General features: G+C 35.5%; 1 protein-coding gene across 3 annotated transcripts in view; it reads left to right on the top strand.

Moving 5' to 3' along the window:
- Window positions 1-26,388, top strand: part of PPP1R12A (protein phosphatase 1 regulatory subunit 12A) — a 122,036-nt gene extending 95,648 nt beyond the window's left edge. For 2 of the 3 annotated variants that reach the window (XM_080392487.1, XM_080392489.1), the window contains 11 exons: window positions 1,601-1,798; window positions 1,976-2,144; window positions 4,217-4,335; window positions 5,039-5,104; window positions 10,422-10,438; window positions 11,595-11,736; window positions 12,138-12,242; window positions 13,134-13,181; window positions 17,667-17,717; window positions 19,469-19,630; window positions 24,240-26,388. In XM_080392487.1, coding sequence (XP_080248613.1) covers window positions 1,601-1,798; window positions 1,976-2,144; window positions 4,217-4,335; window positions 5,039-5,104; window positions 10,422-10,438; window positions 11,595-11,736; window positions 12,138-12,242; window positions 13,134-13,181; window positions 17,667-17,717; window positions 19,469-19,603 — 1,050 coding nt within the window. In that variant the 3' untranslated portion in view covers window positions 19,604-19,630; window positions 24,240-26,388. The remainder of the gene's footprint in view (window positions 1-1,600; window positions 1,799-1,975; window positions 2,145-4,216; window positions 4,336-5,038; window positions 5,105-10,421; window positions 10,439-11,594; window positions 11,737-12,137; window positions 12,243-13,133; window positions 13,182-17,666; window positions 17,718-19,468; window positions 19,631-24,239) is intronic. The other variant, XM_080392488.1, reaches the window with a different exon arrangement.
- The last annotated feature ends 455 nt before the right edge of the window (window positions 26,389-26,843 follow it).

Genomic DNA, 26,843 nt, shown 5'->3' with positions numbered 1-26,843 from the left:
AAATGACTTACTCCAGTAATTGTATAGGATGTTATGTAGATGTTTAAATCTAAGACTCTGAAACCTTCAAGAACTAAACAGCTATATGCTTTTGGCTGAAGACTTAATACTATAGTTACTTCCTATACTACTTAGTACAGTATTTATTTCCATTTCTAAGTCTTTTTTTCTGTGCAGGGACTACTCAGGATAATGTGATTGAGCTGACCAACACATGAATAGCTAATGAGGTCTATGATAGTGGAAAATAAACACATACAACCTAGTTTCTGTGAATATGGAAGAGTATTAAGGAAGGAGGGGTTGTTTCTTGCTAATAATCTAGAATCTAACTACGTGTCTCCTTTCAATGTTTCTCTGTCTTAGTTTACACACTGATACATTTTGTGGTTCTTCCAAATTTCTATCAGAACTACCTCATGTTGAATTGCAACCAGCGCAATCCTAATATAGGGAAGGATGTGACAGTAGCAAAATAGATTATCTTTAAACAGTACTTGAACATTTTTTTGGGCAGTGGAGCAATCACCAACAACTATCCTCTGGAGTCTGTCTACCCATCTTTTTTTGCACCTGCTGACAAACTTGAGAATAATCAGCACATAGCACAAAGAAATACTCTAGTCATCGTCTTTATCTGCTATAAGGCCAAGTCTATATCTACATTGGTTACTGATGTTACTTTCAAATCTTTGCAGTTTTTAAACCCCTCAAATATTTCTGGTTCTTTCCTATTGAGAGTGCAACGCTGCTTGATAAAACTTTATATTACTGCAGTTCTTTTTTACTTCTTGATACTAACTCAGAGCCCTGAGAGATGGTCAAACTACAAGCCAATTATTGTTGAATCTTTATAGTGAAGGAACTACCATAAATTACTGTATTAAAACTTCATCAACATACAAAGCGATTAAATAACTGATAAGCTGCAAAGTTGACTTTGAAGAATAGGTTGTGAAGTGATTTGAGCAGCATCTCAGATATTATCAGCTGAAAAGTGCAGCAGAGAAAAGCTGTCTTCAAAAAATATTTGCTTTCTGAGCTTATTTCAATACTAGTTTTGAGCCTCAGAATAACAAGGAAATAAGAAATGAGTTTTAACTTTCTCTGGGGCTGTCAATGCAATTTTTTATGTTTTGTTGACCTAAAAATCCAGTTGCAGTGAGTGAATTTGTAAACTTATCAACATTTCTAAAAATCTGGTATTTTAGATTGTATAAATTGTATTTTTAGGGTTCTTTCAAAAATATTTAGTATGCTTATGATGATATTGGAAGGATCAAGTGGGTTCTTAAATGATTTCTGTATGATTTTCTACATGATTGGTAGGTACTAGGTCAATTAAAAATTGTGTTGCTGGAGGATCTGTGATAGATCTCATTACAGCAAACACTTCCCACTAGTCAAAGGGGGACGTTTGGTTCCAGGATTCAAGAGAAGAGCTTATAGGTGGAATATATAGGTAAAAGTGATTTCTTAATAGATAGAATTATTTCTTTTTAAGCTGAATTTTGTCTTTAAAATATGTATTTATATAATGTGATCATCTACATTAACAGGAGTGATATATTTGAATGTTTGCTGGCTGCTTTTTTCACAGGGCGTAACACTGACAGATCTTCAAGAAGCTGAAAAAACTATAGGAAGAAGTCGTCCCACACGAACCAGAGAACAGGAAAATGAAGAAAAAGAAAAAGAAGAGAAAGAAAAGCAAGACAAAGAAAAACAAGAAGAAAAGAAAGAATCTGAAACTAAAGATGATGATTATAGACAAAGATATTCCCGAACTGTTGAAGAGGTATTTTCATGATGGGTCTCTTTAGGTAGAGAAATTATATGAATCTTAACTCCAACTATGATATTTTAATTTTGGTACTACTGTAAGAATTATTTATCTGTTTAAATGTTTTAATACCCTGTAGCTTTTATTTGTTTAATCTTGGTAAATTAATTTTGACATTTTTCTGCTGAATAGCCATATCATCGCTATAGACCAACTTCAACTTCAACTTCTTCATCATCCACCTCTTCGCTGTCCACCTCCACTAGCTCTCTTTCAACTCCAAGTCCACTAAACAGACCAAACAGCCTTATAGGTATAACTTCTGCCTATTCTCGGAGTGGAGCAAAGGAAAGTGAGAGAGGTAGGAGTACTGTTTGTGAAGGGTTTTTTTGTTGTTTTTTTAATTGACAAAGAGCAGATTACATTTGTAAAGGTAGTTCAAAATGGGGTGTGATATGTAAGACCACTGAGGATGTATCTTATTCCCATCTTCTGTAAGAAATTCTAAAACTTGTGTGTACAGAGGAAGAAAGATTTCCTGTACTTGCTGGTGCTTTGCAGCCGTTCATATGTGCATCTGTGTGTTTTCCATTGGTGGGTCATAGAAATGTCAAATACACTGCCATCACTATCCACATAATGCTTTCATTTCTGCTTTAACACACCAGCTATAATGAAATACCACGTTTCAGTGTTTAAATACTTGCAGGTATTGAGGAGGATTTTTACTTGATTAAAAAATTGCTGAATAACTGGGATTTTGTTTCAGTCCTTCCACACTGGAGGATTGGAACGGTGCCTTAATGATCTCTCAGGGTTTTATGAACAGTTGAAAATAAAGGGAAGGGGGGGGTTCCAGTGGTGTATTTCTATCTATCTTAATAGATACTTCACTGGTTTATGGAATCTTTAGCCGAAGATCAGATTGCGTGATTCAGAAGTCAGAGAAAAGCTTTTTTCTGACTTCTGTCATGTTTTTGCCCTCATTTCACATGTGAATCACCTGCTATAATTCTCAGAGGTGTTGTGCCTGATTGGTTGCCTGTCAAAGGAGGAGGCTGTTGACATACAGTGAGATCTGTTCTCTGTTGGAAGCCTGCTAGAGTTGACTTGGGAGAAATATTTTAATTGAAGTTATTGATCGGTAACTTGAATAGGATTACTGATTGAAATCAATAATTTTGTTTTACAGAGGATCTGATTAAATGATCCATTGATCAAGTCTCCGTGAAACTATATAGCAGTGTTGCCATATTCCCTAGACTGGTGTTTGCTGAGGAAGTTATTGGGAGTTAGCTTCAGGGATATGTTTTGTGATTATTTTTCCCTCTGTCCTAACATGAACTAAATTTGGATTAGGATTCTTCGGTAATGCATGCTTACACTAGGAAACTTTCTAGACTGTTCTATGCAAAAAAATTTTCATGGGTAAATATTAGCTACAGCAGGTGGGTTTTTTTTCAAATTATGACTTTAGGAGGAGAAATACTTTACTGTCTGAAAGCCCAGAGGTAAAATCATCATTTATTTAATTAATTAGGACAGGTATATGTTCACCATGAATATTTGTATTTCCTCCTTTTCTGTTTAATTCTTGCTTCACACTAAAATATTTGTTTCCCTCTGAAGACTAGGGATGGTAAAGTTACTAGTGATGCTTCTATCTGAACTCAAATCTGTGGTTTCTTTATTAAAAGAACAGCAGAATGAATAGACTGCATGATAGTAGGTAAAAAACTTTGAGCAGGTTTGTTTAATAGGGCTTTTTGTACAAATACTTATAAGCATACAGGGGAACAAACACAGGCCTGAGATGATACGTCAGTTTTGAATTGCAATTGTATTTCTTTTAAAGAAAAAGGAATTCTGTAATACATTACTAATCTAATCTAGGAGATCACGTTTCTTCCTTAGAGCCAAAACGGAGAGGACTGTGATGAAAAGGGGAACACTAAGGATGACTTAACAGACTTCTTTTAAAAGGGTGTTGTTGTTTGGGGTTTTTTTTTCATATATTGAATTCTTAAGCAAAAAAAACCCTGTTTGAAGAATGGTGAAGAATTATCTTCTCGTATTTTGTACTTTTATACCTCTGGTGACAAAGATGTTTGAATTATTAGGTGACAGTTTTGAAAACTGAATTTTAAGTCCAATGTGTAGTTTATTACTGTTACGTTGAAACGTTTTGTTTAGGTGGCTGAGATGGATTTAGTTTTTTGGAGTTACTGTTCAAGAATTGGAACAATATTTACAGCATTTTAGAGCTATATTCTGAGGAATGTATGTTACAGCAAACCCTGTATGTGGTAAGAAGCTCTTTAGCAAATTTATTTCAGGTAAAAGAAATAATTGTAAGTAATTTCATGACTGAGAATTATTTCAGAAAATTAGATTGTGTCATCCTTAAATGAATAAGAAAGTTGTTATTAACAGAAGGGGGCAAAAAAGAGGAAGAAAAGGAAGAAGATAAGTCACAGCCTAAGTCTATAAGGGAAAGGCGGCGACCAAGAGAAAAACGACGATCTACAGGAGTTTCTTTTTGGACTCAAGATGTGAGTGAATGATTGCTACTGCTAATTTATAGTCTTAGCTTGTAGCAATATGGAATGTGTATATTCTATTCTTAAGATTGAGAATAGTTTATATGATATATATAACTAATTGTTATGGAAAAACTGATGCTTGTGCAATTTACGTATTCCCTGGTTTGAAGCTTTCAGGAACAAAATAAAAATCAAATCTAAGTTACGTTGATAATAATAAAAAGAACTCTAGAATACTGTAATAACCATAACTTAATAGGAATTAATCATAATCTAAGGAAAAAATAATCATTGAACAATTGTTTTCTATTGCATGCTTACCAAAGCTATAATAATGAGACTTATTATCTGGCACATTACAAGTAGCCCTATACTTAAAACTGAAAGAACTGCTGTCATATTAGAAGGGTTATAGCTGTTGTTTCAGCCAATTCCCTTTCCCTTTTCTTTGTCATGGGATCAGTATGTAATTCTGTAGAAGCAAGATTTTCGTGTGCCAAATGCAAAGTTACGTTTCCTCTCGTTCTGGTACTGAAAACATGTACTTGTTTGAGAATTTTCATGATGTATCACATTAAATTCTCTATTCATTTTAGTTAGGTAGAAGGAAGTCTACTGCTCTTAGATTTTCATATTAAAAATAGGGAATACCTTAAAATCTCATTAGCCTTTCAACAGTTTAAATATTTTTCTCTTCCACCTCTTTCACCAGAGTGACGAAAATGAACAGGAACACCAGTCCGATTCAGAAGAAGGAACAAATAAGAAAGAAACTCAGGTAACTTGAAAAAAAAATAATTTATTAACTTTGTAACAGATACATTTTGATAGTAAAATTTCTGTTGCATTTGGATTCAACTGAACGAGCACTTTCTGATTCCTGATTTGTGGCTGTGGTTCAATGCTATTTCCTTTGCATGCTTTAATAACATTTTTTAGTGTATTAACAATGGCTAAAACTGATGTTTTCTTCATCAGTCCTGATTTTGTAAAATTAGTATCCAGAAAATGTGGGCGACATTTCTGACACATAGCTCAGGGCCATGTTGTAACAAGTTACTGGAGGGAGCTTTCAGTTTCTACCTTGCCAAAATCTTTGCTGCATCTGCTCTGTTGTTTTCAGATAAATTATGTCCAGTGATTTAAGCACACTCATTAAAACCTTTTAAAATTAAACTGACTGCTGTCAAAAATGTAATTAACAAATAATATGAGAAGTTAATTTAATATAGTGAAGCATAGAAAGTTGAAGAGCACAATGGACCTGATTTCTCCATTGAAGAAAATGGATTTCTGAACATCCTAATTCAGCATTGTTAGTATTGTTAAAAAGTCAGTGGAAAACAGTATATTATGTTTCTATCAAATCAGCAGGCTTGATTTGATGGAAAAGGTCCTTGTAAACAGAATGGTGTGTGGTAGTGGGATGAAGAGGAGTTAAAAAGGATGTGGTAACTTAAGCTGTACTATAAAACGGTATAGCAGAATGTACTTTTTTTGACCTAAAGCCTCGAGTAACACTGTAGAATCAGGTTCATTGCTGAGGAATAAAACTCAAGTAGTGTTTCTCTCCTTTTTTGTAAAAGTTTCCATTACACATTCTTTAAATACTTTAGTTAAGAGATCCATTCTGTGCCGTTTTGGTTTGCTGTATTGTTTATTTCCGTGCATGTCATGTTAACATAAATGCATAGTCCTGTTTTGTTTCCTCCCACTAGTACATATCATTATCCTTAGATCTGTAGTTACTCCATATTCTGTTGTGTAGAAATTAATTTTGGTAGAATGGGCATGTGGTGCTTCTGATAGAATTAGACTTATAAAACTACAGTGAAATAGTGGTAAGTTGGGCCCAAAATTACGAATATGGTCAATGATTAAAAGGGTGGGTGTGTTGGGGTGGGATGGTGCAGAAGTGTAGAATTAGCTGCCTAGTAATCAGAGAGAAAACATTCTCCTAGCCTGTATACTTCCTACAAAAGGCTTCGGTTGTTTGGTTTCATTATAAATCACTATAATACCAGATTTGAGTTCATGGAAAGCTCTCAAATAAACGTGTGAATTTCACAAGTTCACTTTCACCTAGCTACATAAATTAAATTTGCTTTGTTGATATATAAGCTCTTTTGTCACATCAGCTGCAGAAAATAAGAAACTGGAAGTTAGTTGAATTTCAGAATAAGTATTTCATCTGTTTTTAAGTTGTCTCCTCAAATTTTGTCAAACCTAGTATAATATTTGCAGTATAGTACTGAAATTGCAGGAAATGTTCTATTACTATATTATTATAGACCTATTAACTATGAGATATCTTATAATTTGTATATAATAATGCCATTGTTTTCATATTAAGGTGTTTTTTTCCTTTTATGCAAAAGGTTTATCAGAGACATAAAACACTATGTAGATTTCAAGTAATTTCTCTCTTTGATAACTATTTTAACATTTATCAATGATAAACTGAGAACTAAATATAATACTTTTGACAGTGCACTATTCTGCCACCGTAGAAAAATAACAATGGAATGGATCTTGAGGATTCTAATAGGCAGTTTGTTCCCAAATCCATGGCAGAATGTGTATTTTTTTTTTGTTTGTTTTTAAATGTCTAAAGAAATTGCACGTTCCTTTTTGCAGTTGCTAAATCTGCATTCACTTTGACACAAATCTTCCGTGCTTTATTATAGAAATTTGTCATTATTTGCTTATAAATCCTTTCCAGCTCTAGGAAGAGAAAAGGAAAGATGTATGAATAAACTAGAATTATAGTGAAAGACATTAAGAAGATAGTTACGCTTTTTCAGTTCTGCTGATTATTTGATGTACTGCTATTCAGAGAACAGAAACTTTGGGAATACTGAAGTTCTCTTTTGCTGCCTTATGTGGTGCTGCTGTTGGGGTTTTTTGCTTGATGAAGCTATAAGCCAGAGGTAGAAGATGGTAACTATAAACTTCTAAAGGCTTTGGCAGTAACTCAAGAATTTGAACTAAAGAGAGGAGGTCAAGAACATGGGTGCATGCTACAAAGAAAATTAAAGGACCTTAGACAAAATAATCTGTAGCCTGAAATCTTTAAGGAACCAGAAAAATTATCTTAATCATCTCAGAAGTCTTTGAAAGAACTGTCTTGTAAGATTTTAGTTTGTGCTTTTTTGTTCTTCAGGACTGTCTTTTTACTTCTTAGCTGATCATTTGTCCATAAAGGAGAGCTATGAAGGAGAAGTCAGACTTTGCTAAGCACTTTGACAGTTGGAGGTTGTTCTAATGAAATTTTGTTTAGGCTTTTTTTAATGTTAAGAGCCGAGAATCTCTTCAATTCGCACAAAAAATGCCATGCTACTTAAAGGAAATTGGTCTTCCTCCTAGAAGGATAGTCTTGGAATTAAATTGTAGGATAACTGTTTAAAAATAAGGAATTCAGAAGATGACTTTGGCAAATGAAGGATTCTAAGTAAAAAGGTGCTTCTGTGAAGCTTGAATTAAGAATTTAATTTCTTACAATTTAAATAATCACTAAAGCTGTGATTAAGTTGTAATTAAATGGACTGAAATTTTATTGTAGCCACAGATCAAATATGTGACTTCTGAAAGGTGAAGGCTAGCAATGTTAGGATAATGAATGTCATTAGGTCTTCCTATTCTGTGGGAATAATCATGAAAAACTGGCATTAATAGTGTCGATTAAATGCTGCACTAAGATTTTGTTTCTCAGTTTCGCTGCTGTGGCGGTTTTATGGAAACGCTTATTTGTAACAGTACAGTAAATTCCACCTGACTTTGATATTTTGTTTCCATTACCAGTAATTATTCTAACCTCACTAAAATATAATGTGCCTGTCTAGAAGCTTAGTGTACGTTTTCAAATATATGGTTTCTTTTGCGGGACCCTTATGGTCTATATAGACTGATGGCATAGGGTTAGGAGTAAGTGTTAGATCAATTTGTGTAGATAAGGAATATATCTTTTATAGATATATAAAAATTAAGTTTTATGTTTTTGTTACTGCTTGTATGCTGCCAATGTAACTGTGGCTGCTCAATTTGCTCTGTTCTGTGACTGTATGAAGAACACTCATCTTGTGTGATCTGGATGCATGGGGATATCTTTGTCAGCATCATTTCTCCTCAGACAAGCCTTACGCAAAGTTTGTAGACTCACAGTTACATCTTTCACAAATTTTTTTTGTCAAATGTCAAGAATTGTGACTGAGCTGAACTGAGAGAATTTGAAGGGGAAAATAAAAGACTTGAGAATGCTGAAAAAACCCAAACATCTTTTGTGAAAAGTGAAGGAAACAAGGACAGGCATGTACTTGAATTGTGAGGCACTTCACAGCTTTCAGGGAACAGAAACCAAATGAGGTACAGTTTTCTAAAGATTACGGCATCCTTTTTCAGCTTCTCAGGTTCCTAACCTCAGCCAGGAGACAGGAGTGGGCTGTGTCTGTGTTTTCCTGCCTCCAGTAATTACTGCTCTCTTACCTCACCAGTTCATTTGTTGTCCCCCTATGTAGCTGGAATATTTTGTTTCTAAGATAGTCTGTGTGTGATTTAATAATAACTTGCCTTTCTGTTCAGGAAGCTATAGTGCAGCAGGGGAATGGAGATCTGGCAGGTTTTCACATTCACATGGCACCACGGGGAGTCCACTAGAAGCAAAGAAAAACAGTCTTTAGAAATCGTATTTGTTAAGAAATAATGTAGGAATGGTTTACTTCCTTCTAGTGGCTGTCCTACATTGTAGGTAAAGGGTAAAAGAACCAGCTTAGCATTTTTCTGCATACGGCATTCCTTCAAGGTAAAATTTACAGACAAAGTCTGCTCTGTTTTCTTGAGGTGAGAAGGAAGCAGTGGAAAAGTGGCAAATTTTTGTAGGTCATTGATTACATGGTGAAATTCTGTAATCTCACACTGATCATACCTAAATGTACAATAATGCAAGATAAGATAATTAGGTGGAAATTAAGCGTGTTGTGGCCAGTAGCTTAAAAACTATCTGTGTATAGGTGTGTGCCACTGACATTTTCTACACAATCTCTTAAGTTAACTAGCATTATTCATGCTTTTAACAAAAATAACCATGTTTTATTAGGAATGGTTAGGCTACAGCACATATTTTTGATATTTTTTGTATAGTAAATGCACTTCAAGGTGTCAAACATGAAATTGGGTGTATTGGGGAGGATGTGGGTATTTTCCTCTACACATGTTTCCTTCTAAAAGAAGAAATCAAACAACCCACCCACCAAAAAAAATACCTATGGGGAAGGCTTCAGCCACTGCTAGGTGAATAACATTGGGGAGTGTCCAGGTGATGATACATAAGTAGACTTCCTTGGCTGAAATGTCTTCACTCAAGATTGTTGTTATAATTGGAATAAATTAATTGACCACCCAGAGGCGAAAAAGGTTTGTATGATGTAATGCTTAGAGGGCACTCCCTCACTCTTAAGTCATCATTTTTAATTAAATTTCACTTGTCAAGTATTAAGTGAGTGAACTTTGTGTCTGTGAATTCATCTGGAATGAATGAATGAAAGTAATATTAAAAAAAAGAAATTATGTCATTTAAATTAAGTCTAATAAGTGCTTCCTTATGTTGTTGGTACAGTAGCTTGTTTCCCATCGAGCTATGTTCTATATAGCGTATATATAATATGTTATATAACATATTATGTTATAATATGCTTATATTATTATTTTCAGCTGAAGTCATTATTATGTTGACCTATCAAAGCATTATTGCTAACGGTAGAGAAGAGGAAAAAGGAACAGGGAATTCAGGGAACAGAGTGCTGAACATGGCCAAGCAAATCGCTGACTGCTGAAACGACTCCAGTGTTTAGGACAGTCCAGGCTTTTGGAGTGTAATGTTAAAGTCCTTGTAAATCACATCTTGGCAAGCACATTCTAGCACATACTTCTTTTCTGTTCCAGACATAACAAAATTGACAATGTTCAGATAATACATACTGTTGGGTAGTGTGTGCATTTAACATAACTGTTTAGTTATACTTATTGTTATATATTCTGTTTAATTAAATTATTGACTTGATCTGTTGTTTTTCTCTTCTTTTTAACCCTCCCGTCCTCAGAGTGATAGCCTTTCAAGGTATGTGCAATTTAAACAAATTAATCTAAAATTGTTACACTTCTTGTTCACATATTCTCACTCTAAGTTCTTCATGTACAAATTCAGCTTAACCCTAGTAGTCAGCTGGTATGAGCTGTAAAAGTGTTAATGATATTTAACTTTTGTGTGAAATACGAGTGTAAAGCTACAGTACTGAATATTTTTTTCCCACGTGTGGGTGGGATACTCCATTCTGAGGAATATATTGGACTCTATTTGTAGTGCACTGAAGGCAGGCTAGGCATTTTGTAGAACAGTGGAAACAGTACCATTCCCTACAGATTTTTCAGTATGAAGTCAGCTTTTACAAAGAAGACAAGAGGCTCTTGTTACCCCTCTTTTAGAATGCCCTACTGAAAATTTTCTAAGGAGTCTCAAGAAAAGTACTGCAGTCTCCGAAAATCAGATTTCCTAAAGATTTGTTAAAAAGAATGGAGAAATATCAGGGTTATTTTTTTTTTTGATTTTTCATTTGGTGTTAGACCTTTAGAGTTAATTACTAGATTTTATTATGTTCCATCTGTGCTGAAAATTTGTTAAATAGAACTACTGCAGTACGTGAACGGTGTGAAATTATTCTAAACTTCATTAATACTGTTGGTAATTTATGATTAATGGGATAAAGACTTTGCTGAAGATGTGTTTCATAAATGCTCCTGTTGAAATACTGTAATTCACAACAAATAGTTTTGAAATCTCCTTGGTTTCTCTAATAATACTTGGATAATTCATCTAGGCCAATACTTTAGAGATTACTTTTAAAAAATCCTTCAATCAAAGTAATATGTTTTTTAAAAGTAGACTTTCTTTTTATAAAGAAGAATTAAAGTATCTAAATTAATATAAAGTCCTTTAAGACATGTAAATATTTGCTTGATTTTAATATTTTAATTTAATGAAAAGATTTCTCTGCGTACAGGACAGGCACTTGGCAGACTGAGCAATTTGAAAATGTCACACAGAATCTTGAAGTACTGAGGAAATGTAAAAATTAAATTTCCATCAAATTAGAAGACTGGCTTAATGGTGCACTTGGTTGTTTTCAGCTGGGTGATGGCAAACTCACAGCGTTTGATACAGTATTGTCTCAGCCTGAATGCAAAGGCAAAGAAAAATAAGAACTCTTCTTTTACAGATACGACACAGGATCCCTCAGCATGTCTTCAGGTGATCGTTATGATTCAGCACAGGGGCGATCAGGGTCACAAAGTTACCTTGAAGATCGAAAACCATATTGCAGTAGACTAGAGAAAGAAGATAGCACTGATTTTAAGAAGGTATCTGATCCAGTAATTTTGGTGCAAAAATAGAACTTTATTACTGTTTTTCATAAATTGTCTGGAAATAATCTCACATTGCATCAGAAATGCTGCTTAAAGCAGCTCAGCTGAGTGGAGGACCAGAGCAACCACTACAGTGGGGGAAAATACATATTACAAAACAGCTTCTGGCTTTTGCACTTCGGCAGATGTTGCTTGTTTCTGGAAATACTTGGTAACAGTTCTTTAAATTGCTAGCTAATTCTAAACCTCTTTAAAATCTGTAACTGATTTTTACTTCTTAGACTGTTAATGTATTTGTTCATTTTACATGCAGCTCAGTCACAGCTTTTTGAATTTTTCAGCTAATCTCACTGAATTATTATTTGGCATTTTTTAAAATTAATGTTTTCTTTTAGCTTTATGAACAGATTCTAGCTGAAAATGAAAAACTGAAAGCACAGTTACATGATACCAACATGGAACTTACAGATCTTAAGCTACAGTTGGAGAAGACCACTCAGGTTTGTATAAAACAAGAAGCATGTACTTAGCTGACAAAGTAGACAGCAAATTAGAAGCACCCCATGCTATAAGCTGTTCTTTATTAGGCATGAGCTTTGTTTCTTACCCAAAATGGGAGTGAAGGAAGAGTACCTCTCTGCTTCTAAAAAGAATGACTGATTCTGGTCTTCAGCTGTGAAAAAATGTGTGAGACTGCCTCCTGCCTATTTAAGTAGTAGTGGTGCTTGCCAGCATGTATCTGGGAACTTCTTTACAGGATAGGGATAAACACTTTCTACACTGTCAAGCTTATATTCAAACAGTCAGTTGGGATGGATCAATTCATAAACCTGCTGGCAGATTGACATAACCTGCCAGTTCTTCCTGACTGGTTATATAGCTCTATCTTAGAACTGAAGAGCAAATAGTGTGCTCCAGTTACAGATAGCTGCTGTCAGATAACAGTGCTGCATACAGTAATACCAAATACATACACAGCAGTTAAATTTTGTCTTAAATTGCTGTAGAAAGAGGGTTTCCTATTCTCAGATAACATCTGCCACAATTTACCTGTATTTAAGTGTCTTCGATGTATACCCTATAAATATCAGTGAAGTACATTAAAAGCATTACAAAACAATCATCTTTTTAGATAGGGATACTATTTTACTCCTATTTACCAAAGGCTATGTAGTGATTAAATTACTTGGGGATGGTCACTGAGGAAGTGTGTGATAAATGCAGCTCATTCTTCTTTATTCTTTGTTTCAGTGTTACTTCCCTGAACACACTTTAAAATGCATTTGAAGACATACTTCGGACAGAATACTAAAATGTCCAGTTGAATTGCTTTTCCTCAGTTTTGTTGTTTAAGAACAAGTATCAATGTCTTCACTAATTTTGTGTTTCAGAGACAAGAAAGATTTGCTGACAGATCACTCTTGGAAATGGAGAAAAGGGTGAGTTTCTGCCAAAGATCTCTTAAGTACTCCCATTCAGGCTTTGTTTTAGTTTGTTTTGCAACCCCTGGCTTGGATATATTTTGGTGGGAACAGAAGCCTTTCTTATAACTTGGATTTTTTAGATTTGGGGATTTTAGGTTTCAAACTGGTAATGAATGTGAGATACTGTGAGGTGAAATTATTCTTAAGAATTGCCTTCAGGTTACCTGTTGGAACCCCACTGCCCTCCAGGGATCTGCCACTTGTTCCATCTCATCCAAAACAATCTTGGCACTCCAGAGGGTTAAGCAGATTCAGAGCATCTCATCATCTAATACATTTCCAAGATTCAGAGAATTTAATTTCCTCAGAGCTTTCCATTGGCATGCGTGGTTTTTTACCAATTATTGTTGGTAATGAAGCGGCTGTTTTTGCCTCACAGACATGAGACCTTAAACCTGCTAATGATAGAAGATTAATCATAATCCATCTTTTTCCTTGTACTGTAGAGGGAATATGACACTGGAGTGGGAGAAAAGAATGAGTAAGCAGTGCAGTAGGAGGGGCATCAGTCAGAGACAACCCTAAATTGAATGGGAAAGGAGTTGTGTAATAAATCCATATGTGAGATAGACTACAGGAATTATTTCAGAAGTTGGACACATGATAATTTAGGCTGTAGTTTCATGCTGGTTTAAAATCTATTCCTAGAACAGTTCAGTTCCACAGCAATGTAAAGCAAAACAACATTGGTTTTGTTGTGGTCCTGGCTTCCTTCGTGATCCTGGCCACATGTTCTTGTCTCTTCCCCTGATCTTGGAGTGACACATTAGACACTTGAATGGGAAGCAAACTAAATGGACTTGTGACAGTAATAAGTGATATTGTATACATCTATTTATCCCTGGTAAACTTCACATTCACTAGTCTTTTATGTTTACTTTCCCATATTTGAAGTTTAGAAAACAATTCTTCAGTTCTGCTAACCTGTCTGGTATATAAACAAACACTTGGCAGATTTTATAGGTGCACGTGGAGATGTAGAAATACTCTCAGGCACTTCCTGAAGTTCCATTGTCTTTATCTTAATAATCTCTCCAGATAATTGCAGCAGCCTTTTAGCACCTATTTCTCTTTGATTTTTTGGCATCCTGCTGTAGACAGTGATTTCATCAGTAAAGTTTCAGCAGAAGCTTTAACTGGTTTCTTGCTTGCTATCATGGCCACACCAGTGGACATTTAATTATATCATAGATTTAGCTGCATCCGTTACTATATAGGTTCTGTACTGCACAGCTAGACATTCTTTCTGCTTTAAATTACTGCTCTGCCTTTTCCCAAATTAGGCCATTGCATTAAAACAATTGACTATATTAGAAATTCTTGCAGCTTTTTTTTAGTCCAACAGCAAAATGTCTTTCAGAAATGTTACTCTTCCTAAATGTATTAGTATTAAAACTAGCAGATAAAAAAAATAAACCTAGTGATAATGCTGTATGGCTGAACACTGATTTACACAAGATTTAAGAGATGTTCCTTGTATTTTGTAATTTTAAACTTCTTTTCAGACAAGAATTTAAAACAGGAAATTATTTGTGATTTTATTTCCATTGATCTGGAGTTACTTTCACTTTGAAAGTGACTGAGGCAGGATTCTCAGCTGCTAGTCATCAATAGCTGATCTCTAGAAATAAGCTTACCAAACTCAGAATGTACGAATAATTCTAAAGACACCTTTTTAACATGTAATGTAACAACATGTAAAAAAGTAGAAACAAATTGTAGAGCTTTTCAAAGTATATTTCTCCAAGTATATGACTTCAGTTTTATATTTTATTTTAGTGAAGATGTTTATATATATTACATGGAGAAAAGGGGAGGGGGAAGAGTGAAGTGGTGATGAGAATAAATTGGAAGAAATAAAAGGCTGGCAGAGAAAAACCTGAAGGCATCTTTGAACTGTGACATTTTCCAGTTGAAACATACCTTTTCAGTAAAGAAGATGGGAACATTTATTAAACCTAGAGTTGCACAGTAATAAAATTTAGAAAATACTGGCTTTGAATTTTTATTTGAACTTAGCCTTCAGAAGTGGGTTTCCATGGTGTGATGTGGTGATTCATTGTCAATATTGTTTATTTGAGAACTGTTTACCAGACAGAGGCTATTTCCATAGTGATGGGGGTATAGATCAGATCACAGATGTAATGTACTAGCAATACGTAGGCAAAAATTAGGGTTTCATTAACAGCTTGTCACTCAAAATTACGCTAAAAGTCCTTTGCAGAATTTCATATGAAGTGCCAGGTTTCAGTCTGGATTAGATTTCAAAATTGTAGGTACCTCTAACCAGTTTCCCCCAAATGTAGAATTCATCAGCTGAGAATCTGGGTTGTGGAGAGGTGTTTATTTTGGTATTACTGAATATACAAATATATGTAGGTATCTGGGTTTACTTCTTATTAATTTTGTAATTCTGGAGTCAGTTTTTCACCTGTGTATACCCCCGTACCTCAGTCTCACTGCATCAAGTCTGTGGTTTCTAGTTCCTTTGATAAATACAAAGGAGCTATTGTATTTTATAAGCTGAGAGACTAGCATGTATGTTGTTTTTTCTTCATTTGGGGGGTTACAGACCTTCCCTGGCATACCTTATGGAGTTGTTGAAGTTTATAATTAAATTCTAGATTGCAGAAATTTCAAACCCTTTCTTTGAGCCCAGGGACTAATCAAATAATACTAGCAAATCCTCCCAGTGAAACTGCAATGTTATTTTTTTGGCATTCCTCAAGCCAGTTTCTAAAAGAGCAAGCAGCTCAGAAAAAAGAGCAGCATAACTTCATCTAATCGGAACAATAAGTTTTTACAAAAAATCTTATGTCTAGGCCAGTCCATTTAAATGTTTCTTTTCTGTAATGTGAAGTATACAAAGTTAATGAAATAAGGATTTTATTTCTAATGGTTGTTCTTCGGCAAGCTGAACCATGCTAGTTAAGCAAATGCAGCACAAGGACTAGCAATTTCTACCCTCTGAAATTCTGAGATTTGATCATCTCTTGATAATCACGGGAATATGTTAAATATTGCTTAAGATAAGAACACTGATGATGTATGTTGTTCTATAAAGCTAGTAGGAAATGGATACAATTCTAAATAATGTAAGATGGTGTCGGGTTTTTGTTAGCCACTTCCTTACTGCCTTTAACTCGCTGGTAACTTATGCCCATTACTATCAGTCAGTATCATTATGGGAGAAGTCTTAACTCGGAGGACTTAATTACCTTAAGTACTAACAACTGCAGCAATCTATTATTTTGGTAAACCTTTAAAGTTGTTTGCTAAAATGGGAAAATGTTGGGGTATAACTGCACTATGATTAAACTAAATTCAAATGATTTATATCTGAAAGGTGACCGGCAAGAGTCAGTATCTACTGGGCGGTATGATCTAACCAAAGTTTTACACACTTCAGTCAATGCTGCTTGCTGTTTGCATAACACCATTGTATGCAGATGCATATGTCCACTTCGCAATAATCTGTTGCTTTTGCCTTTCACACTTTGGAAAAATCTGAATGTAGTGTACTGATAACCGCAGCTGCTTTTAAATGAGACACACTGCATTGTCTGACACAGGAAAGCAAGCAATCAAGCTATAAACCCCTGAAGTCTGTTGTATTAGCTATTCATCTTGTCAGATGTGTTGAAAATGAGGTTTAAACAAAATAATGTAATTTAGAAACATGGTAGTAGTGTGTCTGCACTGCAGACTACAGCATAGTACAGAAAACCCTAAGCTAACTTTCAGTCAGCTAGCTTGGGTGCTGTGATCAGCGTAATCAAAACAACCTGAAGTTCTCTACAATGGATAATGTCTCCTGCTTCTCAGGTAAAAAGAAAAAAAGAGGAAAACTATATTAGAAATGCAGAAAATATTCAGGAAACATGCACTCAAGAACCAGGTAGTCTTATGTAGCTAGATTTTCTTTGGTACTCAGCTGAACTCCTTTGATGTAAATTTGGGTGTATACACTACGTTGCAGCTCATAGTGTGGGCAGATCCCACTAAGCTGAGACAGACATTTCAGCTATGTTTGTCTGTGAAAGCTGATGGTTTTGATGCTTTTGTGCTTGTTTCTTTTAATACTCTTGTTTGTTTCTGATAATTTTCTGCATTTCTTGTATATTAAGCTATTATAGAAGCTTAGCTCATGAAAAATAAATCCAAACAAATGGTATTTACAACCTGTCTAAATTTGCATAAAGGAAGGGTTATATATTTTGTAGGTCTTGATTTAAATTTCTGTATCTCTTCCTCCTCGTATTAAAATTCAATATTGACAAAATCTCTGTATATCACTGCCATCACAAGTTTCCTGTCCACACTACGCTTTTGGTTGTATGATCTTTGAAATTGAAGTATTTCACTGTTACCACAGTATATAAAAGCAGCAACTTTTTAAAAATGGTATTGTTCAATATTAACACACATCTGTTGATTTAGGAAAGAAGAGCTCTAGAAAGAAGGATATCTGAAATGGAAGAGGAACTGAAAGTAAGTAAAGTATTACACGTTAGACTGTTAATAACAAAGCGTATGACTATGTCCGCGCAATATGTAGTCTGACAGTATTACCGGTCTCTAAAATGTCATTAGGAAATAACTTAAGTTATAGCTACTTTTCAAAAATCACTCCTGTCACACAGCTTGTAGCAATGCTGTTACACCAGCATAACTGATCATACACGTATGACTTCCAAGAAGGCACTGAGACATGCTTCTGTAACATACTGGCTAATAAGAAACATTCAGAGATAGCTGGAGTGAAACGTGTCCTGATACAATGAAGATGGAATTGCAATCTATGATTTTGATGTGATACCCTATATGTTGTTAACTTAAAAAAATAATGGTAGCATGTAATTCCATAGATATTTAAGCATTAAATGTTGCTTCAACCTTTATCTCATGCACTTTAAATTATGTATTAGACAGCATGTTACCATTGTGAAAGGAAAAACTTGCATTTGTATGGAGTGAATAATGATCGGTTTTTAGGTAACAAGCAGTAGGTAGACGTCAGATGTTGACACAGAAGTAGTGTTTACCACATGCACTGATTTTGCTTTTTTTCATCTATGTATAAACTGAACCCCAGAGGGAAAATGCTTTTTTAATGCATTCTGGCTCTTTTTGGTTTATTTTTAACCAGTCATGGTATGACTTTTCTCATTTTCTGGTTTATCAATGTTAAATCCTCTCATATGGTGAAGGAGGGTGAGAAATTTAGTGTGGTTTTTTTTGTATTATGACCTTGCATATAATATTGAACAGGGCCAACCAAACTGATAGAATTGAAGTATGACTAGAAAACTAGTGAAACATGATGAAATAGAAAAAAAAATTTGCACTCCAAAATTTTGAAGTACCACTGTTTCGACATTTGATATTTGTCATTGATTAATAAAAAGTTTCCTTTCAAGCTCGTTTTTTGCGCGCCCTCTGGTGCTTGGAAACGGTATTAACTTCCAAATACTTTTCATTAAAATACTTTTATTGAATTAAAATTCAATAAAATGTGCAAAGTTTTGTTGAAGTAATTGAAGCTGACAGGCAGATATAGGCAGAAGACAACCATGATGCCTCTAGCTCCTTTGGATTCAGACCAAGGTAGTTTGCTGTAAAGGGAGGACACAATCTCTGGTTCCTTGAGGGGTCTTCAGAAGTGAAATATGTAGATAGCAAACCATACTAGAGAAAAATAACTGTGCCTCGGAGTGGAAGACAGGATGTGAGCTTCTGCCATCAACCTGTAAATTCCTGTTAGGAAAAGCTGGGCTTCCGAGAAAAACAGAGCATGCTAATATATTGCCTTTTTTTCAAAAGCCTGCTTTCAGTAAGCAATATGTGAAAGTTTTGAATTAAAGAGTAAATACTCTTCCTATCATTTGTTGCACATCCACGTAAAAGTGTATGTTAAATGTGTCGTTATTTACAGACTTCTGAATAGGAGATTTAGTTTGTGCAATTAGGATGTTAAGTAAAGAATTCCAGGAATAGCTCTCATTGTTAATGCATCCTGAACTGTTTTGGAAAGCTGTGACTAATCACTGCTGGTTCTTGGATTGCTTTTCAAGAATGTGCCACTTGTTTGATACTTTCCTTTCACAGCAACTTATCTACTTTAAACAGGACTGTCTCTTCTAAGTTTTCTTTCAATTCTGCTCATCTCTAGTTCTTTTAAACATAATAAACATGGAAGGGGTTATTTCTCGTTTTCATTCCTATTTCTTTGATTTCTGCAGAACCTGCAACAAATAAAGCAGATTCAAACTTTGAGACACATAAATGAGCAACTGGTGATTGAGAATAGGGCCTTGACCCGAGTGGTTGCCAAGCTGTCAGGGTCCTGTAGGCAACTGCGCTCTGTGGACTTGTAATTTCTTCCTTCTCCTTTGTGTAGCCAGGCAGGTGTTGACAATTCAGTTTGTGCTTGAGCAGAACTTTACTATTAACGCTTGTGTGTCAGAAACTGACTGACTGCTGCTCGGTTATGGAAGTGTGGCTAAAGCATGGTGTCTGGTGTACCAGCTACAGGTATTGCTGATGTGTTGGTATGGTGTGGTGTTCTTACTAGCACTGAAGCTTGTCCTCCCGTACTTGGAAGATAAATTGACAATGATCCAAAAGACCTTTGACATGTTAAAACCTTGGCAACAATTGAAGGGATTTGAGTGCACACTAGGATACACTGAAGTCAGTCCCTTGTTTTGATGTTTGAGTAAATGCTCAGATAGATTTTCCTCTAGTTTTCTAAGAAATTGAAATTAAGAATTGAGCTTTCTTACTGCAGTATAATTGAGGTGCATAGAATTGATTAAAATCTAGTCTCAACTAAAGAATGTTTGAGAACTGTTTTCAGTATTGTGCAATCCTGAACAGTGGCATCAGCAACTTCATTTCTTACATTTGTGTGTTTTAGTGTTTAGAGGGGACCAAAGCTTTTTCTTTAAGAAATGTATTGGAATTTCAAATTGATTAATATTTTCACATATTAACTTCCCCTGCAGTTCTGGCCAATTCTCATTTTTATCTAGACAGCATAAAATACCCAGTTTTAGCACTGAGTTAAGGTTATTGATTTATATTGCTATATATATATATATAGGTATTCCAGTTGTGGACCAAATCCTATAATGCATGGACTGTACAAACGCAGACACAAAAAAACCTGCCTAAGGTGTCAGATTGGTTCATACTTACCAGGTCATCTGGTTCAGTCCTCTTCTGTTATAGGTATGAACTATTTTGAGTTTCATCTTGGAAAAAAATGCCAGTTTGTTGTCCCTAGTGTTATGGCAGGGCTCTTTCAGACACCCACAGAAGGTACACAGCTTCTATTAGGAACAAAATATCGTTTCACTCCACACCAAATCTATATGCCTGCCTTCCTCCTTGTTTCTGTAACAGCTGTATAGACTGGAGGTGTTTCAGTGAGCTTTTAAGATGTGTAGGTGAAAAAAGTTATTTTTCCTTCTGCACAGTGACGCTTGCTAAACTGCTTCCCCTTGCCTACTGCCCTTCCCACTTAAAGAGAGGTGATGAATGTACATTTTTTTCATTCCGCTTAGAGTCCGATCTCAGGTTTTCCTCACTAAGAGGCATGAAATAAAGAGAAGGTTTATCCTTTGGTTTTGTGTCTTCCTGGAGTTGGTCTGATAATAGGATGTGGATAGAAAGGTTATTCTTGGTCCAGGCCCTGCATTCCTCAACTTTCCCTTGTGTTAACCCTTGCTGAGTGAGTCAAGTCAGCTCACTGACCTGGCTGAAAACAGATCTCTTTATTCATTATATTATTTGAACCATCTCTCTCCAGCATCGTTGAATCACTAAAGTAACATGCAGAAAGCAGCAGAAGCGTACGGCTGCATGAGGAGGGAAAGCTGTCCCTTTAGGGAAGCCCATCTTACATCAGCTTCAGCTAACAATGGTGTGTTTCAACAGAGCTGAGCTAATCTAATGACTGCTGTCCACAGCCACGTGTCCATTCCGGGTTTTTTTTGCTAGCACTGGCATTCCTTTAACCATGGTAAGCCAATTCAGGGTGTTAACCCACAGAAAACTACTCAGTATTCCTTTTAGTAGAGGGAATTTTCAGTGGCAGATCATTGTGCAGCTTGAGGAGCCTGGCTAGCAAAAGAAAAGCAATGGAAATACAATAGGGAGGCTTGACATGATGGTAGCTTAACCATAGCAACATGCCTGATTAATATAAACAGGTACCTTAACAGTTTATGAGTTTTTTGTAATCTTAATTCACAAAGCTGTTTTGTATGTAAAAAATGTTGAGTCCTCCAGCAAAGACAGACATTATTACTGTACAGATCCAAGTTGGCTCCACATATGTTGTCAAGTGATTCTTGAATAATTATTTGCTCAACAACAGCACTGCAAATTTACTAGCTAGTCATATATTGCAGATAGGCAAAATAGTGCATTTGTAGCTTTATTCAAGGATCTCATAACAGGAAAATACTTTGCTATTTTAGCAAGAAACAGATTAGAATTCAAAGTGTTAAGTACAGTATGTAAAATTTTACTGAATTTATTGCAAAGGTGGTTTTTTTCCTGCCTTTGCACATTAAAGGTGTGTGATGTCACCTCATGAGAAGTCTGAGTACCAGAGGAATGCACTGCTGCAAGAAAAATGTCTGACTAGGTTTAAAGTATGTGGGGATTAGTATGGATGAGAAGCCTAAGTATTTTAGGTTACTTGAGCTTACACTTCCTGATCAATCTCCTATTATTCATAACTGCTTTTGTCTCCTACCAGTCTTCTTCTATTCTTTAGAAGACTCACAACAAAAGAAAAAAAAATTCTTAGTAACTATTCTACCCATTACTTTAATCAGGATTAAAATCTGTCTACAGAGATTTGCAGACATATAATGGTAGCTGATTATGTTAAAGCTCTACATTTGAACTGCAGCCTTTTTGTTAAAATAGTTTACCAGAAAATATACCACTCTGTGGGTCTGCCTGTATGTAACTAGGCATTATGGGCTGCAGCTCCCTAGTCAGGAAGTTGAAAGAGGACTGTGACATTCCTGGAGTTAGTGTGAGGTTTCATTAGAAAGCATACGTGACAGCACTTGTCGCGGTACCTATTTAAGAAGGACAAAACCAGACTCCCTTGCTTCCTTGTGCGTGGCTAGATGAGGCTGTTGTGGTGGTTTCATCCAGGATCTTTGGTATCAAGTCCCTAACAGAATGAAAAGGAGGAAGGAAAGGTTTTAGTTGCTTTGCCTGAACAAATGACTGTCTCACTGTTTGCAGATACACCTACTAGGAGTCATATCCAGATAACAGGAGCGTGTACCGCGCATGCACCTGTAGTAGTAGTAGAAACCTAGGGTTGTTCCATAATGTGTATCACAGATAACAGTGATTTTTTTTTTTATTAGTCGATTTGTACAGCTTAGAAAACGTAACACAAATAAGACTTGAAAATTGCCAAATGGTTACTTGTGTTGCCCAATGTCAAACACCTTGACACGGGTTTTGGAAGTAATCGGCATTTCACAGCACTTTCTCCTTAGAGCACAGCTGTCACTTCACTATAATGGAAGCCTCATTCTGACTCTGTGAAAAACTCAGTTTAGGTGGCTTGTCCTAAGCTCCACCGTGGAGCAGAGTTGGAGCGCAGGTTAGGAGTCCAGGTTAGCAGAATGATTTTTACTTAATGGTAGAGACCACCTTTTTTCCTCTTACGATATCTTGTCATCTTCCTTTCGCATACTTTAGTATTTGCAGGTAAATAAACTAGAAGTTCTGTAACCACAGTCATCTTCGGTGCACCATTGTGTTTCACACTATGGGAGGGTCTGCTGTTCGGTGAACTGAGCGTGGACAGGAATCCTTTAGAGTAGATCTGTAAATGAAGCTTCTAGTGCAACACACAGTTAATTAACCCTGCATTCTTAAACTTCTTGGTTCTTTTCTGTTCCATAATAAAGTTCTGAATATAATGAGCTTGAAAGTATAATTTTGCTTGAATAAAATTAAAACGACACTAGTGGCAAGGAAATTTTATCGTGAAGAATTATGTAGCAGTTGTTACATACGTCACTAGCTGGACTTAGACCTCTTGTGTGCCCTTGCACTTGATGTTACTGAATAACTGCTGTGCAGGAATAGGCGGTTACCTCCTGTGTAAACCTCCTGCTAGAAACTATACACGTACCTTAGCCATGAGTATTACAGGTGGTTTGCTGTTAGTGTATGAATGTAGATGTGGAGAACTGCTGAGATTACTTCTAGTTTCTTTGACAAGTTAAATTGTCCCAGTACAAACCTCTGTGCGCTGACTTGTCCTTCTTTCCTGTTTGAGCCTGTCCAGCTCTTACCTCACTTGGCTTCTGCCTCCCAGCTTTTGTGCTTGTGTGTCACCCATCTCCTGCGGCAACTTTAACTTGCCATCTCCTAACTTGTATGTTTGAGTATGTAGCCTGGTGTTTCAGTGATCTGCTCGTGTGTGAACTATGCTGTTCAGGAATATGTCAAATTATCGGATGTGTGCTTCAATGCAAGTTTGGAAGTGGTTAGAAGATTAATGCTATGAGCTAACAAGCTGAATCACACTGTATCTGATCAGGATGAAATCATCCAAGAGCACAGTGGTAGATAAGCTTAACCACAGCATGTTTTTTTGAAACTCTGCAAGTGCAGTACTGACAAGCCTTTTTACATTGTTGGTAATTAACATCTTTTGGTTTTGGACTGAAATTTGAAGCACCTAATTACTTTCCCCACACCACTATAAATGTTTTTGTTAGCAGTTGACATCTGTACCACTGAGATTTAGTGCATCTAGTCTAAGCAAATGAAAACTCCAAATCTATAACTCTTAACTGTATCATGTTAAAAGGTGAAATCTTTCTGACCTGCTGATATGAAGAGGGAGAACTGCCAGGATGCTTAAGCTGAATAAAGAATTTTACCCCCAGTGCTTGTCTAGTCTTGCTGCTTTTACTTGGGGTATAATAGCAAATAACTGTTGTGTTTCATTTTTCATAGATGCTACCAGACCTGAAGGCAGACAACCAGAGGCTAAAAGATGAAAATGGGGCCTTGATCAGAGTTATAAGCAAACTTTCCAAATAAAGGGTTTACTACAGCAGCAAATTACGGTATTGCACATCACTAGTAACTCCAGCGGACCATAGTGTGGCAGTCACTGAAAAGTGTGGGAAGATCCCTTGGAGACTGTAATTTTCAGATATCCTGCCAAACGCCCTCTTACCTGTGTGTTTTTTTGTATAAAGATCATTGTTTCTGTTAAAATGCAGCTGCTGAGAAGATAAAATGACTGAGAAATCTTGTTTACAGCTACAGCATAATAAGGAAAGTGTTCAAGGCCAGATACGCCTCAGATATTTAACCAGTAAGCCTTAGTTGTACATAAACACTTTTACATCAACAAAAGCTTTCAGCTCTCACAGAAGACAGTTACTCAATAATGTTTTTGTTGTGCCACAATTCCCAGGTTTTTTTTTCTATACTCAGTTTTTCTTTAAATCTTAAGTTTGGATTATTTTTTTTCCCTTCTAATTATTCATGTACCAGATTCTCTTGTACAGTGTTTTCACAGCTTTACCATTTGCCGAGACCACACACCCTTTTAAATTACATATTTGTGTAGCTACCTAGAGTTGTATTGTCCAACCACCTGGAACAGAGATGTTTGGTGGAACATTTGCTTTCACTGTTTGTGCAATATGCATTTATTTCCTATACAAAATGCTTTAAAAGTCAGTTGAAATTAGAAATACTTTAGGAGTCCTGTTTTCTGCTTTTATTGGTCACTTTTAAAAAAAAAAAAAAAAGTTGTTTGTAGTGAAAGATGTTAGATCCTGTAATTGTCACGTTCATTTGAGCAGGTACTGAGTGATGCTGTATATATAAATGTGTACTGGTTTGATTTTTCAGACCACCACGTGGCATGCTTGAATATATTTCCCTATTGCAAATGTCTGTTAATGCAAATTAGGCTACTCCAGAATAGTGTGTTTAACAAAGTTCATTAATTTTTATGGTATAAAGAATTTAGGCATTGTACATTGTATGGAGCCCTATCTTTACAAAAGGTCTAAACTATATAAAATACTTTATTATCTTTTCCTCCCATTTTTTTTATTTGATAGTGTTCACCATAATAAAAAATTGCATAAATATAACTGCTTCACTACATTTCACATACCTGTATTTATCTGAGTGCTGTCCAAAACTGTTGTGCTAGCCAAAGTAATGTACTAAATCATTTGAAAAACATAACCCATTACACTCATATTAATGTTTATATGCACTGTTGTTGCCATGTGAGAAGGCATCCAATTTGATAACACCATCATGTCAGACCATTTTATACATTTCAGTGGCCTTTAAAAACAAAGAAAAGTACTTAAGATCGCTTTTATTAGAAACAGCTTTTATATTTTCACTAAACCATTCAAAATACGACATCCTATTGGCACATAGTTTATTGCCTAAAACCACTGAACAGATCAGCCATTAAAACAAATTGTACATTGTAAAGCTTGTAGTAGCTATTGTATTATTGATTATATTGTATACTATATTAAATGTGAATTTGTACCCCTTCATTTAAAAAGGTCATTGTGTTCTACTGCCTACTTGGGGGGTGAGGGTTAGTTTTACGGGGTTGGGATATGTTTTGGTAAGGAAGACATGGTGTCCTCTCTCTGTTGATTGGTTTTTTGAAGATGTAAGGTTATGCTCTTACTACCAAGCTCAGGATTCTTGATTTTAAAGGTACACAGATAGTTTGAGATATCTTATTGTAATTGAACTGTATGAGAGGTGGGTCTGAACGATAGGGACTTCCATTGTCTTACGCTAACATAAAATAAAGAATTGAATGGCTGCAACGTATTGAGTTCTGTTACAAGACAGTTAGGCATATTCTGGATTATATTTGGTAAAGTTTGGGTGCCTGTGAATGATTAAATACATGTTTCTAATATTTTAGTGTTTTATATTTAGGTTATTTATTCTTTATATCTAAAAAATGAATGGCTACTGTGCTATATTGATTTTATTGGTAGTACTGAGCAGACCTTGTATCTGCATGAAACTAGTTGCAAAACCCACTATTTTGGAAAAAAAAATGTATTTTGACATATACAAATAAAATGAATACAAACTATTTTAAATGTGTGAAAGTTTTACTGAGAAGACATTGAATTTTGTTACGAATTTAAACCATGTTTTAAGTTTGCTATTTAAATTCTTTGGTGGGCATTTTTCATTCATTGCGTTACTTGGATGCAAGGTTCAAGTACCTTTCAAAGATTGTAATCAAATTGTGATTATTTGCACATCATTGTACATGCACATCTGTAAATGCAACAGTAAAAATGCCGTATTTATGCAATCTGTAACAACTTGGACAAATGTTTATATATTTTACATAAACCTGTCTGTGTGCAGAACCTGAGAACCATTTTTTATGTGGTATTAACAGAATCTCAGAAAGCAATTGCTAAACGTGTGTCACCGTCTTATTGTACTGATCATGTTGCACATCGAACACATCCCCAGGAAATCCAGCTACCACAGACAGAAAGCGGATACTGGAGGACTGTCCTACTATTGAGGAGG

The sequence above is a fragment of the Falco punctatus genome (genome assembly GCF_963210335.1).
Source record: "Falco punctatus genome assembly, chromosome: 6".
In the NCBI taxonomy this organism is placed as follows: Eukaryota; Metazoa; Chordata; class Aves; order Falconiformes; family Falconidae; genus Falco; species Falco punctatus.
This window is presented reverse-complemented; position numbering and strand designations above follow the sequence as displayed.